Raw genomic sequence first — 14,766 nt, forward strand, 5'->3', positions numbered from 1 at the left:
ATAAATGTGAAAACAGGGGACTGAGGTGATGCAAAGGAGAAGGGACCCAAGATATATGACAAAAAAAGAGAAATATTCTCAGCTCTTTTACAAGAGGGAAATTAGACAAACAAGGATGTGTGTACGTGTATGTGTATTTATTCAGTAAACATTCTCCTGTGTGTGCCAGGCACTAGGCGTGAAACAATTCATGAAATGTCATCCCTGCCTTCTGGAACCTCACAGTAGACGACTTCGAGGTCACAGCGAATGAATAAACAGTATAAGTCAGTTTCATATGTACTTCAATAGCAGTGCCACCTATTAATCATCCAACTTGAATAAGATAGCAACAAGTAGAAAGTCTCATAAAACTAAATCGAAAAATACTGGCCTCCACAAATTGTTTTGAAAACAAAGATGGTTCAATTGGTCTTTTTGGATTTAACGGTACAGGGGCCTGAGAAGCGCTGGATGTTAATTTCTTTAAAACATTTTCCACGTTCTTGCTATGAGCCAGGTTCTGGGACTAGTGCCGAGGATGCAAACATAATCACTGAGTACAAAACAGCATACTGTAAATGGAGGCAGACGTGTAAACTAGCAATTACAGTTTGGGAAAAGTGCTACTAGAGAGTTTATTAAAGAATGCATTAGGGCAGAAAGACCATATTTAAATCAAATTTGGAAGGAAAAAAAAGGACTTCCCAGTAGACATGACCCTTAAACTGGGTCTCAAGGGTAAAAAGGAATATACTAGGCTTAGTACAAGGGGATGAAAGATGGGGGCAGGTATTCTAGTAGGAAAGAATAGTATCTCATAAAAGCACAGATTGGCAAAAGCACGTGTTAAGAAGTTTGATATTTCTAATCACAATATAGTAATGTCAGCATTGTCTAACTCTTGGGTCAAAGAGAATACAATGAAAATTGCAACAATAAATGATCTTGAAATCATCAATAATAAGAACATTATACATACATAGATATACAAACATATATACATAGAGAGTGTGTATGTGTCCCTGGGTGGTGCAAATGGTAACCTACTCAGTTGCTAACCTGAGGCACCTCGGAAGAAAGGCCTGGCAATCTACTTCCAAATATCAGCCATTGAAAACCCTATGAGCACAGTTCTACTCTGACACACATGGGGTCACCATGAGTCAGAACTGACTCAACAGCAACTTGGCTTCGTGTGTGTGTGTGTGCGTGTGTGTGTGTGTGTATAAAATTATGGAATGTGACCAAAGCTAGACTTGGACGAAAATTCACAAACTTAAATGCTTGTATCATTAAGCAACAAAGAATGAAAATACAATATACAAACATTTGTGGAAAGCTTTGAGAGTATTATCAGGTGAGCGCTTTTTTGCCCTTCATAGTACTTATGAGATGGGTAGGTTTTTTGCCCTTATCTTTTTGAAATACTCAAAAGTATAACCGGGCATAACTATACAACATTCTATGTTACTCATTTTCAAGAAATATTTCATATGTTTCTAGATCCAATGCTGCAGATATCTATTAAAGCTTAGTATATACTAAACCAAAACCAAACCCACTGCTGTCGAGTAAATTCTGAATCATAGTGATCCTGTAGGACACAGTAGAACTGCCCCCATAGGGTTTTCAAGGCTGTAAATTTTTACAGAAGCAGACTGCCATATTTTTCGCCCACGGAGTGACTGGTGGATTCAAACTGCTGACCTTTTGGTTAGCAGCTGAGCACTTAACCACTGCACTACCAGAGCTCCCCTTCAGTATGTACAGGGCACCGTAATTAATGGATGACCCTGGGTGCCACATATGGTTTGCACTTGACTACTAACATAAAGGTTGGTGGTTTGAACCCACCCAATGGTGCTGTGGAAGAAAGGCCTGGCGATCTGCTTTTGTAAAGATTCCAGTCAAGAAAACCTTATGCAGCAGTTCTACTCTGTAACACATGAGTTCGTCATGACTTCGAATCAACTTGACAGCTGTAGGTTTCTTGGAGGCTAACAGATGAAGATACGAATAGATGTTCTCGATCCTACACAAACCCAGTCACGTGTGTTTATGATATGGACTGGGGGGTTGCAGCTCATATTATAATTGCAAGTAATCCTACGAGCTAAAATGGACTGTGTTAAATGCTGAAAAATAATGAATAAACACAGCACCATGGCTGCAAGGAGTAAACTGACCCTGACTTGGGGTAGGGGGAGTCAACTGCAGTGCTTATTGCTAGTTCAGGGATGCACTTCTAAATTGTTCAAACTATTAGTTAATGAGATTGAAACAAGAAGGACATATACAGTCACACTTAATTAAAATAATACATAGATTCACATCAATTGGTCACATCTACGGTTACTGGGAATATGTTATATTGACTGCAGACCTGAGAGGAATGTCATCATTTATATGTTTTACAATTACACCTATGATATGGTTGGCTTGGGGCACAAAAATTTTCATTGCAATGAAGAAATAAGAGCTCTAGAGACATAACAAATCAACTCTAGGACAGTTGCAAAAGTAGGTGGATACTCTAGAACTCATATGCCTTGGAAGATGGGTTTAAAAGGCGGGGGGGAGCTGTTCCTATAGCTCAAACAAAACTTTTCGCTGAAGACAAACAAGCTGTTGGAGGTTAAGACTTTTATGAGTTAGTTTCACTTTCTGTAGGACCTGTTTCCCTCAACATTTCTTAGAGAATTCTTGGCTAAAGTGAGAGACTTGGTGCATAATAAGGCCTGATCTCTGTCTGAAGACTTTAGAACAATGGCTACACTTGTATGGCTTCTCCCCTGTATGAATTCTTAAGTGAATAGCTAGAGTTGGCTTATGTCTAAAGCTTTTCTCACAGTAATTACATTTAAAAGGTTTCTCTCCAGTGTGAGTTCTCTGGTGCAAAGTAAGAGCTGACTGTTCAATAAAGCCTTTCCCACAAGTACAACACTTATGAGGTTTTTCACCTGTATGAGTTTTCAGATGTCTTTTAAGGTTTGGTCCATAACAAAAGCTTTTCCTGCACTCAAGGCATTTAAATGCTGCTTCTCCAGAATGGGCTCTCTGGTGCCCTGTAAGGTGTGACCTTCGAGTGAATCGCTTTTTGCATATCGTACATTCATAGGGCCTCTCCCCTGTATGAGATCGTTTGTGCCTGTACAAGTCTGAATTACGAAGGAAGCTTTTCCCACATTCAGGGCACTTGTGACGTTCCTCTCCTGAATGAATTTTCTGGTGCCCATTAAGTTGTGACTTCCGAGCAAAACATTTTCCACACTGAGAACATCGGTGAGGTTCCTTTCCTGCATTCTTTTGTTGATGGGGTCCAAGACTGAGAGGTTTTTCCGCGTTGTTGCTCTCACATTTCTCTCCTGGAGAGTGTTTCTGATCATCTAAAAGCTTTGATAACTGTAACTCCTTTGGGGGATTTCCCCATTGATTTTCTAACTGTCCACAGACTTTTTGTAAAGTGGGACCACGAAGAATATTCTCCTCAAAAGGAAAAATAAAAGCACATGTATTCTCTAGTTTATTCTGTTCTGACGAATCTTCATTTTCTCTCCCAATATCAAAATCTGAGAGAAGAAATAGATATTTCAGATGCCACAGTGTTCCAAGGAAAATAAAAAGTGTTAGAGTAAACCACTAGTGGGAAGATAGAAAACACTACACAGAATCTCAAAGTTCATTACTCTGATTAAAGCTGAATTTTTCTTATTCAATTAGCAATTACTTACCTATCTTGGAGAAACCTAATTGTTTTACTCCTTCGGAGCTCTGTAATTCCTTCACCCGTGGATCTTCTTCTCTATATTCCAATGGGAAGCTCAGGTCAGGGTTTGGTATCGGATATTCTGGCCAAAAGAGAGACGGGGCCATGATGGTTTGAGTTACTACTGGTTTATCTGCAATTCAGGGTGATTTCTTAGAAAATAGTCTCTCCGTACCTAAACCTCCACCATTAGGTTTACTTCATCTGGAGGCCCTGACAATTGTTTTTATAACTGTAAGAACAAAACCAAAATGAAGGGAAGATCCTTTCCTCTTCAACTCAGAGAACTTTTCCAATATCTATGGAAGTGGAGTAAATCGATTCCGTGTTGATATCAATGCACTGCATTAGTTCTATATCTATTTTGATAATCAACTATTTAGGTTAGAAAAAAAATGAAGTAAATTTGACCTAAAGCTTTGGCATATTAAAACTGAGAAACACTGTGTTCTTCAGTACCAAGTGAAGAGAGAGAGGCAGAAGTGGTAATTTTGAAATGGTTTACTGCAATAATTTCAGTTAAAAACCCATGGCCGTTGAGTCAACTCCAAACACATAGCGACCCTATAGGACAGAGTAGAACTGCCTCATAGGATTTCCAAGGCTATAATCTTTACGGAAGCAGCCTGCCACATCTTTCTCCTGTGGAGCCGCTGGTGGGTTCAAACTGCCAACCTTTTAGTTAGCAGCCGAAAACTCTTTAACCACTGCACCACCAGGGCTCCAAAACTCAGTTAAGAGATGTTCAGATTAAAATGGTAACTAAACTGGGTTGGCAACCAGCAAAAACTGTCTTCACATTTTTGATTCAGCTCAAGTTCAGAAGGGTATTGATTTGAAATTCAAGGAAAATTTCTCTCTCCCTGTGCCCTACTACCTCTCTCCTTATTCAGAGGAGTTGTAGTTTGAATCCTCTTTCCACATCCCTCCCTCTTCCTTATCTCTGGCATAAGTTTGGAAAATACTGATTTAAGAGCCATATATATGACAATCTTTAAAGATTAATATCATTATTAAAATAGTATTTGAACATTAATTTGGCTAATGTTAATCTGATGGAAAATTTTAACTTCAGAACACTATATAAAAATATAGGAAGTGCACAATATACCAGTTTCAATAACAGACATAACATCTAGAAAGAAGATCAATAAGGAACTAGAGGAACTGAACAACACTATAAATCAACCAGATCCACCAGATATATATAAAACATTCTACCCAAAAACAGCACAATATACGCTCTTCTCCAGTCACATGGATCATTCCCCAGGACAGATCATATGTTAGGTCACAAAGCAAGTCTTAATAAATTTAAAAAGATTGAAATCATATAAAATATCTTCTCCGAACACAATGGACGAAACCAGAAATCAATAAAAGGAGGAAAAATGAAAAATTTACAAATAAATGTAAATTAAACAACACACCATTAAACGACCAGTGGGTCAAAGAAAAAAATCACAGGAGAAATTAGAAAATACATGGAAATGAATGAAAATGAAAGTACAACATCTCAAAACTTATGGGATGCAGGGAAGGCAGTGTCATCAATTGAATTGTGTCCCTCAAAAAGATGTGTATCTATTTGGCTAGGCCATCATTTCCAGCATTGTATGATTGTCTACCATTTTCTCATCTGATGTGATGTTCTTATGTGTTATAATCCTACCTCTATGATGTTAATGAGGGGGCACAGGCGGCAGTTATGTTAATGAAGCAGGACTCAATCTACAAGATTGGATTGTGTCTTGAGCCAATTTATTTGGGGATATAAAAGAGAGAAGTGAGCAGAGAGACAGGGGGACCTCATACCACCAAGAAAGCAGCAAGGACCTGAGGTTCTTGTGCAGAGAAGCTCCTAGACCATGGGAACGTGGATAAGGACCTTCCTCCAGAGTCGACAGAGAGGGAAAGCCTTCCCCTGAGCTGATGCCCTGAATTTGGACTTCTAGCCTCCTAGACTGTGGCAGAATAAACTTATCCTTGTTAAAACCATCCACTTGTGGTATTTCAGTTATAGCAGCACTAGATAACCAAGACAGTAGTGTTCAGAGAGAAATTTATAGCTGTAAACACCAACATTAAAAAAAAACAAAGATCTCATAACAATAAACGATCTTTACACCTTGAGGAACTAGAAAGAGAAGACCAAACCAAGCCCAAGGGTACTGGAAGGATAGGAAATAATAAAGATTAGAGCAGAGAGAAATGAAGTAGAGAACAAGAACAAAAAACAATAGGGAAAATTAAGGAGAACAAAAGTTGGTTCTTTAAAAAGATCAATAAAATTGACAAATCTCCAGATAGACTGAAGAAGAAAAAAGAGGGAAGACATAAATAACTAAAATCAGAAAGGAAACTGGGGACATTACTATCAACCTTACAGAAATAAAAAGGATTGTAAAAGAATGCTATGAACAACTATACTCCAACAAATTAGATAATCTAGAAGAAATGGACAATTTCCTAAAAAAATACAAACTACATAAATTGACTCAAGAACAAATAGAAAATCTCAATAGACCTAAAACACGAGGCTGAATCAATAATCAAAACCTCCCAACACTGAATACACATTTTTCCAAAATAAGAATACAAATGGCCAATAAGCACATGAAAAGGTGCTCACCATCAGTTGTCATTAGGAAAATGCAAATAAACCCGCAAGGAAGATACCACTTCACACCTACCTGTTGCCATTGCAGCCCTATAGAACAGAGCAGAACTGCCCATAGGATTTCCAAAGAGCAGCTGGGAGATTCAAACTGCTGACCTTTTGGTTAGCAGTCCCACTCTTAACCACTACACCTATGGAAATGTTAATATTATTATCTACTTCTGGCATCTGGAAAGGTCTGGTCTGAATTCAAATGAAGGTTTTTTTTTTAAGCTTACCTCTTTCTTAGATCACATTCCACTGCAGAAACGCATTTCTTCACAGGTTTCATAACATTCAGCTCAGCTCCTTCTCACAGTTTGCTGTTTTCACTATGCAAATTTGTTTTCTATTCTACATTTTATAGGTTGCCTGCTAGTGAGCCCTGCAAACTCCTGAATATGTTTTTTTCATCTCCAACATTTCCTTGACCTGACAGTTTTCATCCTGCAATATTTCCAAGATCTTGTTTCTACCTTACATGTATTCCCTGTAGATCAGGAGGAAAGTGATAATCCAATTTTAATAGCATAAACAAATACTATCTGATATCTGACCTTCATTTCTGACCTCTCTTTGAAGGTTTCATTTGTTTATCCTCTCATTGAAGGCAAATTCATTATTTTAACAAAGTGTAGACCCTCATATTGCAGTAGCTGCCTTCAATTGCCTCTATTCAACCTTGTTTTGATTATCTCCATTAGCTCCTTTCCCAGTGACAGGAGTCTAAGTCTGGCAAAGCTTTTCTCAAGGGGCTGTTAAAGTGATTTACAGACATGCAGTTCTCAGTCATATTTTAATTTATACCATGCCATGTTTGAAAAAGGGATTTAACTTTTGTTTGCAGTCCATCAATAGGTATGCAATTTTGTCAGTTATTAGTTAACAGAAAGTGTTCCTAAAATGCAAAAGGTATACTTGTCTCTGTTCTGTCTTTTGCAATGACTATATACATATATTCATATATATTCACATATGCATTACCTATATTCATATATATTCATTACATATATACCCACAGGGAATACAATCCAAACTTTCACAATCAATAGAATTCTTCAATGATTTTAAATCTTTTTCTTTTTTATTCCACTATCGGCATCTTGTGCTTTCCACTCAGTCTCCAACAGGCTCTACTTAGGTCTGGAGGGATCAAGCCCTCCTCGCCAAACACAGGGAGGAGTCTCCCCTGAGAGGTGAGATTATTCCCTGTGCCCTTGTGAAACACGCACCCCAGGAGATTTGAATCTTGGCAGTCCATTTATTGCACTTTGAGAAACACGATTCTCAAAGGTTTTCATTTAATGATATAGCTGTGTCCTTCATGGTGGTTGACAGCCCCACTACTAACCAAAAAGTCGGCAGTCTGAATCTACCAGCTTCTCCTGGGAAAGCCTATAGGGTGGCTATGAGTTGGAATCAACCCAACAGCAAGGGGTTTCATAACTTTGTAAGCAGTGAAGCCCCTTTCAAGGTTCTGAGTACGGCGTATATTGCTCCAAGTATTAAGCTGAAGCTCTTATCACAGAAAAGCAAGTGAGGAGGGCCCAAGAGTGACAGAGAGCCCTTAGGATCCACAACATCACACATCCAAATGTTTAAGATTTGCTGCCCGAAATGAGTCCTTAGCCAGGGTATCCAATTTCACACAGTTTGCCTGTATCAAATTCCTGATGCAGAATCTTCTGAGCAGGGTCCTTAGCTTAACGGGTTCCTAATCCCATTTTCTCTAACTGCTTTGTTCCCTGCTATTCCCAGAGATCATTTGCTCCTCCTCCTCTTTCTCAGACAGGTCCATTTCCATTGGGTGCTCACTGTTTCTAACCCCAGGCCCAACCCTGGAGAGCTCTTGCTCTCTCAGAACAGAAACAAAAGAAGCAACATAAGCCCCTTGCCTTACCTGGCTCGGAAAAGGGCTGGCATTCCCTATCATCACCATCCCTCGGGTACTGTGGCCCTGCCTGTGGGATCTGCTCCTCTGCCACGGTGGCCTCCTGGGAAGGTCCCAGGACGTGGAGCTCAGGTGACTCCAGTTGGATGTTTGGTGGTATGTGTGCTGTTTCCACTGGTGCCAGTTCTTCCAAGAGCATTTCCTGCCTACCAACCTGGGGGAAATGACAGAACCCATCACTCTGACGTCTAGACCAGCACTACCCAGTGGGCGTATAATGGGAGCCACACATGTAATTTTACATTTTCTAGTGGCCATACAAAAACAATAGGAAGAAACAGCAGAGGTCAATCTTAATAGCATGTTTTACTTAACCCAGTATATCCACAACGTCATCAATTCAACATGTAATTAATATAAATTATTAATGAGGTATCTTACATTCTAAGCCTTTGGGCTCTGTTGTGCATTTTACACTTACACATACGTCAGTGTGGACTGGTCACATTTCAAGTGCTCAGGAGCCACACGTGGCTAGCAGCTACTGTACCGGGCAGCACAAGTCTAGACCATACGATGCTAAAATCTAAATTAATCGGCAAATCCCAGAAGAGACGGAAAGGTGGGGAACTACAAACTCCGTCCTTCCTAGGGCAGCAGAGCACTTCGGAAGACCCCTGTTAGGGCGGGACACCTGCCCTGATGCTCACAGCTACTGCACAGCCCCACCAACCCACATGCTGCAGCGCCCCATACGCCCACCTAGAAGCACTGCGTGCTTCTCCCAAAGATCCTGGCTTGGGCTCAGCCAGGAGCCTCCCCAGACAGAGGTTTCACAGGGGGGTTCTCAACAGAGGACACTGCCTTCCCCACCTCTCTGAGACATCTTGGATGTGATGGCAGGTGGTGGCTATTGGAGTCTAGGGGGCCAGGGATACAATATTCACAATGCACAATGGTCGCACATCCCAAACAACTTTGGACTCTCCCTCTCAGGCATCCATATAGATGAAAAGGATCTGTCAAGAACCTCACTCTCTTCATCATATAAATAGAAATATCTTTATACTTTTAGCATAACTTGAATTTTCGAGGAATGCACTACTGTGAAAACCAGAGGAAGGCTATACTATTTTCGCTCAGAATTTTACCAAGACTTGTTTGGAAAATCACATGACCAGCAGCAACAGTGATCATAGTATTTGAGCTGTATCCGCCTGAATTGCTGCCTGTTGCATTCACAGTGATTCTATGCACACATGCAAGCATCTGACAACTTCATTAGGTCTAACAGCGGAGTCAAGCTCAAACAAGTATATACCGACATACACACTGTTGGTGGTGGGCGTTACTGTCTAGTCGATTCCGACTCACACTGACACCATCAGTGTATACTAAACTAGTTTTATCAGTGTATACTAAGCTAGTTTTTTTTTTTTTTTTTAACTGTTGCTTTAGATTTCGGCTCGAATCTTCTTGACTCAGGCGTTGTCCAGCTTTTTTCTGGAAAGTGCCAGGCAGGAAATATTTCAGTCTTTGTGGGCCAGATTCAATCTGTCAAATATATCTATTTTAAATAAACACTTAAAAAGGTAAAAACCCTTCCTAGCTCATGACTGCACAAAAACAGGCCCTGGGTTGAATTAGGCCCCAAGGCATTTGAATACATATTAAATTGATGTTTTTTTTATTGAAAACCCTGGTGGCGTAGTGGTTAAGACCTATGGCTGCTAACCAAAAGGTCAGCAGTTCGAATCCACCAGGTGCTCCTTAGAAACCATATGGGGCAGTCCTACTCTGTCCTATAGGGTCACACTATGAGTCGGAATTGACTCGGTAGCAACGGGTTTTTTTTTTTAATTGCATGTATGTATACAGGTTACATTTGCTCTGAATTTCACTTCAGGATAGCTAAAGGGACAGTACCAAGTAATGGTTGTAGGCCGGGTTTGGGTCAGAGAGTTCAGAACCACTGACTCATATGCTGAGTCTGGCAGAAGAAAAAAGTGAAACGGACTTGGGGCTGAAGGATAACACAAAGACCAGACATCTGAGCTGGCCCCAGCTGCCTCTGCTACTTCTTTTTCTCTGACAACAGAGATTCCACCTTCTTTTCTCACCTGCTGCTCTGGTATCTCAAGTTCTCTCTGTAAGTCTTCTACCAGTGCCAGAACTCTTTCTCTGTTCTCTGGGCGGTACAGCCTTACCCAGGTCTCTATCTCTGAGGGCAGAATAGTCAGGAATTGCTCCAACACTAGCAGCTCCAGGATTTCTTCCTTAGAATGGATCGTTGGCTTCAACCACTGAGAGCAAAGCTCCCAGAGGCTGTTGAAAGCTTCACGAGGCCCGGCTGCCTGTTGGTATTGGAACTGCCTGAAGCGTTGATGGAAGACTTCACACTCAGTATCGTACTCTTTAAGCGTGGAGCCATGATTCAAGGAGGCCTGGATTGCACAGCCCAGGGCCACAGCCATTGCTCCCTTCCAGCAGCTGAGAATTTATCTAACAGTCCAGGAGTCACCTATAGCTCAGGACAGGAAAACACAAGAAAGTAGAAACAGCAGTGGTTACCAGAGGGCATACTTACTCACTCCCTTGCCTTACTTTTCACCAAAGCCCTAAAGCAGAAGTTCTTCATCTTTCTGGTGGTTTTCAGAATCTGATGAAAGGTGTGGACACACTTCCCCAAAAAACAGACCTCCATATCCAACTCTACAAACATTCATATAATTCCATAAGGTTTACAAAATCTCCAAGGCCATCCACGGATCTTTTAGAACTGCAGAAGACCCACGTGATGATTTAAGGCAAAATTTAAAATAAAAATTCAGTTCCTCAGTCACGCTAGCCACATCTCAAGTGCTCACCACTGGAACGTTCTACTCGGTAGCTCTGCTCTAGAATTTCAAGGACCTCTGGTGAAGAACACCTGCCCTTCCAGAGCCCCGTATACATGACTGCATCCCCGCTACCAATTTAATTCCAACACTTTCGCATTTCTGAGTATAGATTGGCCTCAAAAAAAAAATGGAGGAGGGATACTAACAATACATTTAAATAATGTGAATGTCCATCTAGCATTAAAACCCCATTGCCATCAAGTGGATTCAGACTCATAGCGACCCTATGGGACATAGTAGAACTGCCCCACATTGTTTCCAAGGAGCAGCTGGTGGATTCAAAGTGCTAACCTTTTGGTTAGCAGCTAATCGCTTAACCACTGTGCCACTATGGCTCCCCATCTAGCATCAAGTAGCCTTTAATAGCCTTCAATCAAAGGGACCTTAGCTGGAGCAATGCTTTGCAAGAACAGCAAATCATCAGCCCCTCATTCTTCTCACCTCCAGGTATGTACTGTTCCCCTAACATCTCCTTACAGACTGCCTGCAATAACACTCCAAGAGGCTTTCATTAAAATATTCTTAGGGCTATCTCTGAGGTCATAGAAGCAGGTCACACACGTCTCAACAGGTCTCAAGACCTGCATTTGACATGACTTTCTGTGCAGCTTTCCTCTTTGTTCCAGTGGAAATCAAGGCGGGGGTGGGGGGTAGGGTGGGGCGGTGGGGTGGGGTGTGGGGGGAGTGGGGGGATGGGGTGGGGGTTGCGTGGGGGGATGGGGTGTGGGTGGCGTGGGGGGATGGGGTCGGGGTGGCGTGGGGGGATGGGGTCGGGGTGGCGTGGGGGGATGAGGTGGGGGTGGGGTAGGGTGGGGGTGTGGGGGTGGGGTGGGCGGATGGGGTGGGGGTGGGGTGGGTGTGGGGGTGGGGAAGGTGCTCCAGACTCTCGGTACCTATTCACCCAAAATCGACGTACTGCCCCCATTTTGCCCTTTCCATGAAGGTAGCCTGAACTTTAAGGATAGAGCGATAACCAGCTTTCAGTTACCCGGTAGCTGCGTGGCCTAGGAAGTGACTTAGCTCACATGCAGTGCCAGTAGGCTGTAGCATGAGCACGACAACAACATGTACTTCATAAAATTTGCCGTCTGGCTGCAATTGCATGGAAGCGAATAGCGGCTTGCCTGGCACAGAGTAAGGTTATCGCTTGTTCCTCCGAAGCTTCCATCTCCCTAAGCCCAGGCACCTCACTGTCGCCTGAGGGCATCTCGGAACTGTGCCGACCTGGGCTGTGGACCCACCCGTTAGCCCGCTCAGCCTCACAGCTGGCCAGCCCTCCCCTCACCGACCCAAGCCTGCGGCGACCACGTCCACTAGGGATTGGACTCTCCCAGGGCTCCTTCCCCTCCGAACTGAAAGTCCCCTTCACGCGGGTCCGGTGCTTTCTGCTCCAAACCCCCTCACAGGACCGAGGAATACAACACTGTGCGCAGAGACGGCACCTGATGGACGGCGAACGGCACACGTCCCGGAAAAGTTGGAAATCTGGTTTAAGATCGGACGCTGCTGCCTGGCGCGGTCCCGCGCGCTCTTCGGTGGCCTCCCGCCGCCTCAGAACCGGGCGCCCACCCGCCCTGGAGGAATCCCAGGAAGGCCCGACCACCCGGGGTAGGACAGGCAGGGCCGCTTCGCGTGGTCCGCACCTGGCCTGGAGGGAGCCTGGACACCACCACCCGTGCCCCAAGGTCGGCTACACCCTCCGGCCTCCACAGAACTCACTAACTCAGCGCCCACAGCTCTCTAGCCCGCGCTCGCCTGCCCGGGACTCACGTGGATGACGAGGAAGGATTGGCTGAGGCTCCCTCAGGGTTCCTCTGGGCGCCAAACTGCAAACGGAAATGCGCCGGACCCGGCCCCGCCCTCAGGCCCAAAGGGCGGGAATGGGTGGGGCCGAGGGTTGGAATCATGTGAGGCTCCTCCCCCTTCCGCCCCAGCTTAACGGAGCAGGTGCAAACTTCATTCCAAGTGTTCTGAGGGCTCAGTGCGACTGTAGCTTCCCTGAGTGGGGAACCTTCTTGGGAGAAGTCCTTAAAATTTCCGAATTCTCAGCCAAATTCTGACACCCTGACTCATAGATTGCTTTGTATTTCTCCTGACTGGGGTCTCAACAACTTCTCGTATTGGTGAACTTCTTTGCCACCAAATATGGGAAAGTTTCACCCATTATTTCTTCCAATTCTCTTTCAGCCCCACTCTCTTTCTCCTCTCCTTCTGGGATTGCTTAGAAAGGAGTGTTGGGTCTTCTGTTATTTTCCCACAGATCCCTGAGGAAGGCCTGTATGAGGGCCTCCCATAGACAGACCACCATGCAGCAGAAATGCAAGAGCATGGCTAGTTCGGGAGAGGATCATAGCTGAGTTCTTGACTGCAACTCCCTTCAGAGACTGCCATGAATTGGCTGTGAACCAAGTCTGGTTGGGGAGGGGCAGCTTCCCCGCTGGGGCCTTCTAGGTAAGTCTTGTATTTGCCTAGGGTCAGACCTGACAAACCACATGACAACTGAGAGTCCTCAGATACAAATCTATTTAATATAAATACCTTGCATGTAGTGTTATCAATGCATCCGTGCATCTTGATTGCCTCTTTGGTCCATTTCAGGCTGCAGAAATAATTACTGGTGATTGGAATGTGAAAGTTAGAAACAAAGAAAGATCATTACTTGAAAATATGGCCTTGATGATAGAAACGAGGCTGGAGATCACATGATAGAATTTTGCAAGAATAATGAATTATTCCTTTCTAATATCTTTTCTCAGCAACATAAATTGCGACTGTACACGTAGACCTCAACAGATGAAAGCACAGAAATCAAACCCAGAACATCTGTGGAAAGAAACAATGGAGAAGCTCCATATCATCAGTCAGAACAAGTCCAGGGGCCCAGTGCTGAACAGAACATCAATTCCTCATATGCAAGTCCAAGCTGAAGATGAAGAAAATTAAAACCAGTCCACGAAAGCCAGAATACAACCTTGAGTATATCCCATCTCAATTTAGAGACCATTTCAAGAATAAATTTGACATGTTGAACACTAATGACCATAAACCAGACAAGTTGTAAGATCACATCAAGGACATCATACATGAAGAAAGCAAAAGGCCATTAAAAAGACAGAAAAGAAAGTAAATAACAAAATGAATGTCAGAGGAGACTCTGAAACTTGCTCTTGAACATAGAGTAGCTAAAACAAATGGAAGAAATCATAAAGTAAAGCAGCTGAACAGAAGATTTCAAAGGACAGCTCGAGGAGACAAAGTAAAGTATTATAATGACATGTGCAAAGAGCTGGAGATAGAAAACCAAAAGGGAAGAACATGCTCGGCCTTTCTCAAGCTGAAAGAACTGAAGAAAAAATTCAAGTCTCGAGGTGCAATACTGAAGGATTCTATGGGCAAAATATTGAACAACTCAGAAAGCATCAAAAGAAGATTGAAGAAATACACAGACACCGTACCAAAAAGAACTGGTTGCCCTTCAGCCATTTCAGGAGGTAGCATGTGGTCAAGGAGCGACGGTACTGAAGGAAGAAGCCCAAGCTACACTGAAGGCACTGGCGAAAAACAAGCC

The 14,766-nt window shown here is 43.0% G+C and overlaps 1 protein-coding gene across 1 annotated transcript; it reads right to left on the reverse strand.

Annotated features, from left to right (window-relative positions):
• Positions 1–2,622: 2,622 nt before the first annotated feature.
• LOC135228795 (zinc finger protein 449-like) lies at positions 2,623–11,054 on the reverse strand. Its single transcript, XM_064277621.1, has 4 exons — positions 10,419–11,054; positions 8,308–8,512; positions 3,714–3,830; positions 2,623–3,551 (listed from the first exon to the last, which is right to left on the reverse strand). The coding sequence occupies exons 1-4, from the start codon at positions 10,770–10,772 to the stop codon at positions 2,665–2,667; spliced, it is 1,563 nt and encodes a 520-aa protein (XP_064133691.1). The 5' UTR covers positions 10,773–11,054; the 3' UTR covers positions 2,623–2,664.
• Between the last annotated feature and the right edge of the window lie 3,712 nt (positions 11,055–14,766).

This window comes from Loxodonta africana, chromosome X (assembly GCF_030014295.1).
Source record: "Loxodonta africana isolate mLoxAfr1 chromosome X, mLoxAfr1.hap2, whole genome shotgun sequence".
Taxonomy (NCBI): domain Eukaryota; kingdom Metazoa; phylum Chordata; class Mammalia; order Proboscidea; family Elephantidae; genus Loxodonta; species Loxodonta africana.

Excerpts from the sequence above, each read along its gene's own strand:
- LOC135228795 (XM_064277621.1), bottom strand. The coding sequence starts at position 10,772 with ATGGCTGTGGCCCTGGGCTGTGCAATCCAGGCCTCCTTGAATCATGGC. Across the intron at positions 8,513-10,418 it reads TTGAGATACCAGAGCAGCAG|GTTGGTAGGCAGGAAATGCT; the intron begins GTGAGAAAAGAA and ends CATTTCCCCCAG. Across the intron at positions 3,831-8,307 it reads CCAGCCCTTTTCCGAGCCAG|AATATCCGATACCAAACCCT; the intron begins GTAAGGCAAGGG and ends TCTTTTGGCCAG.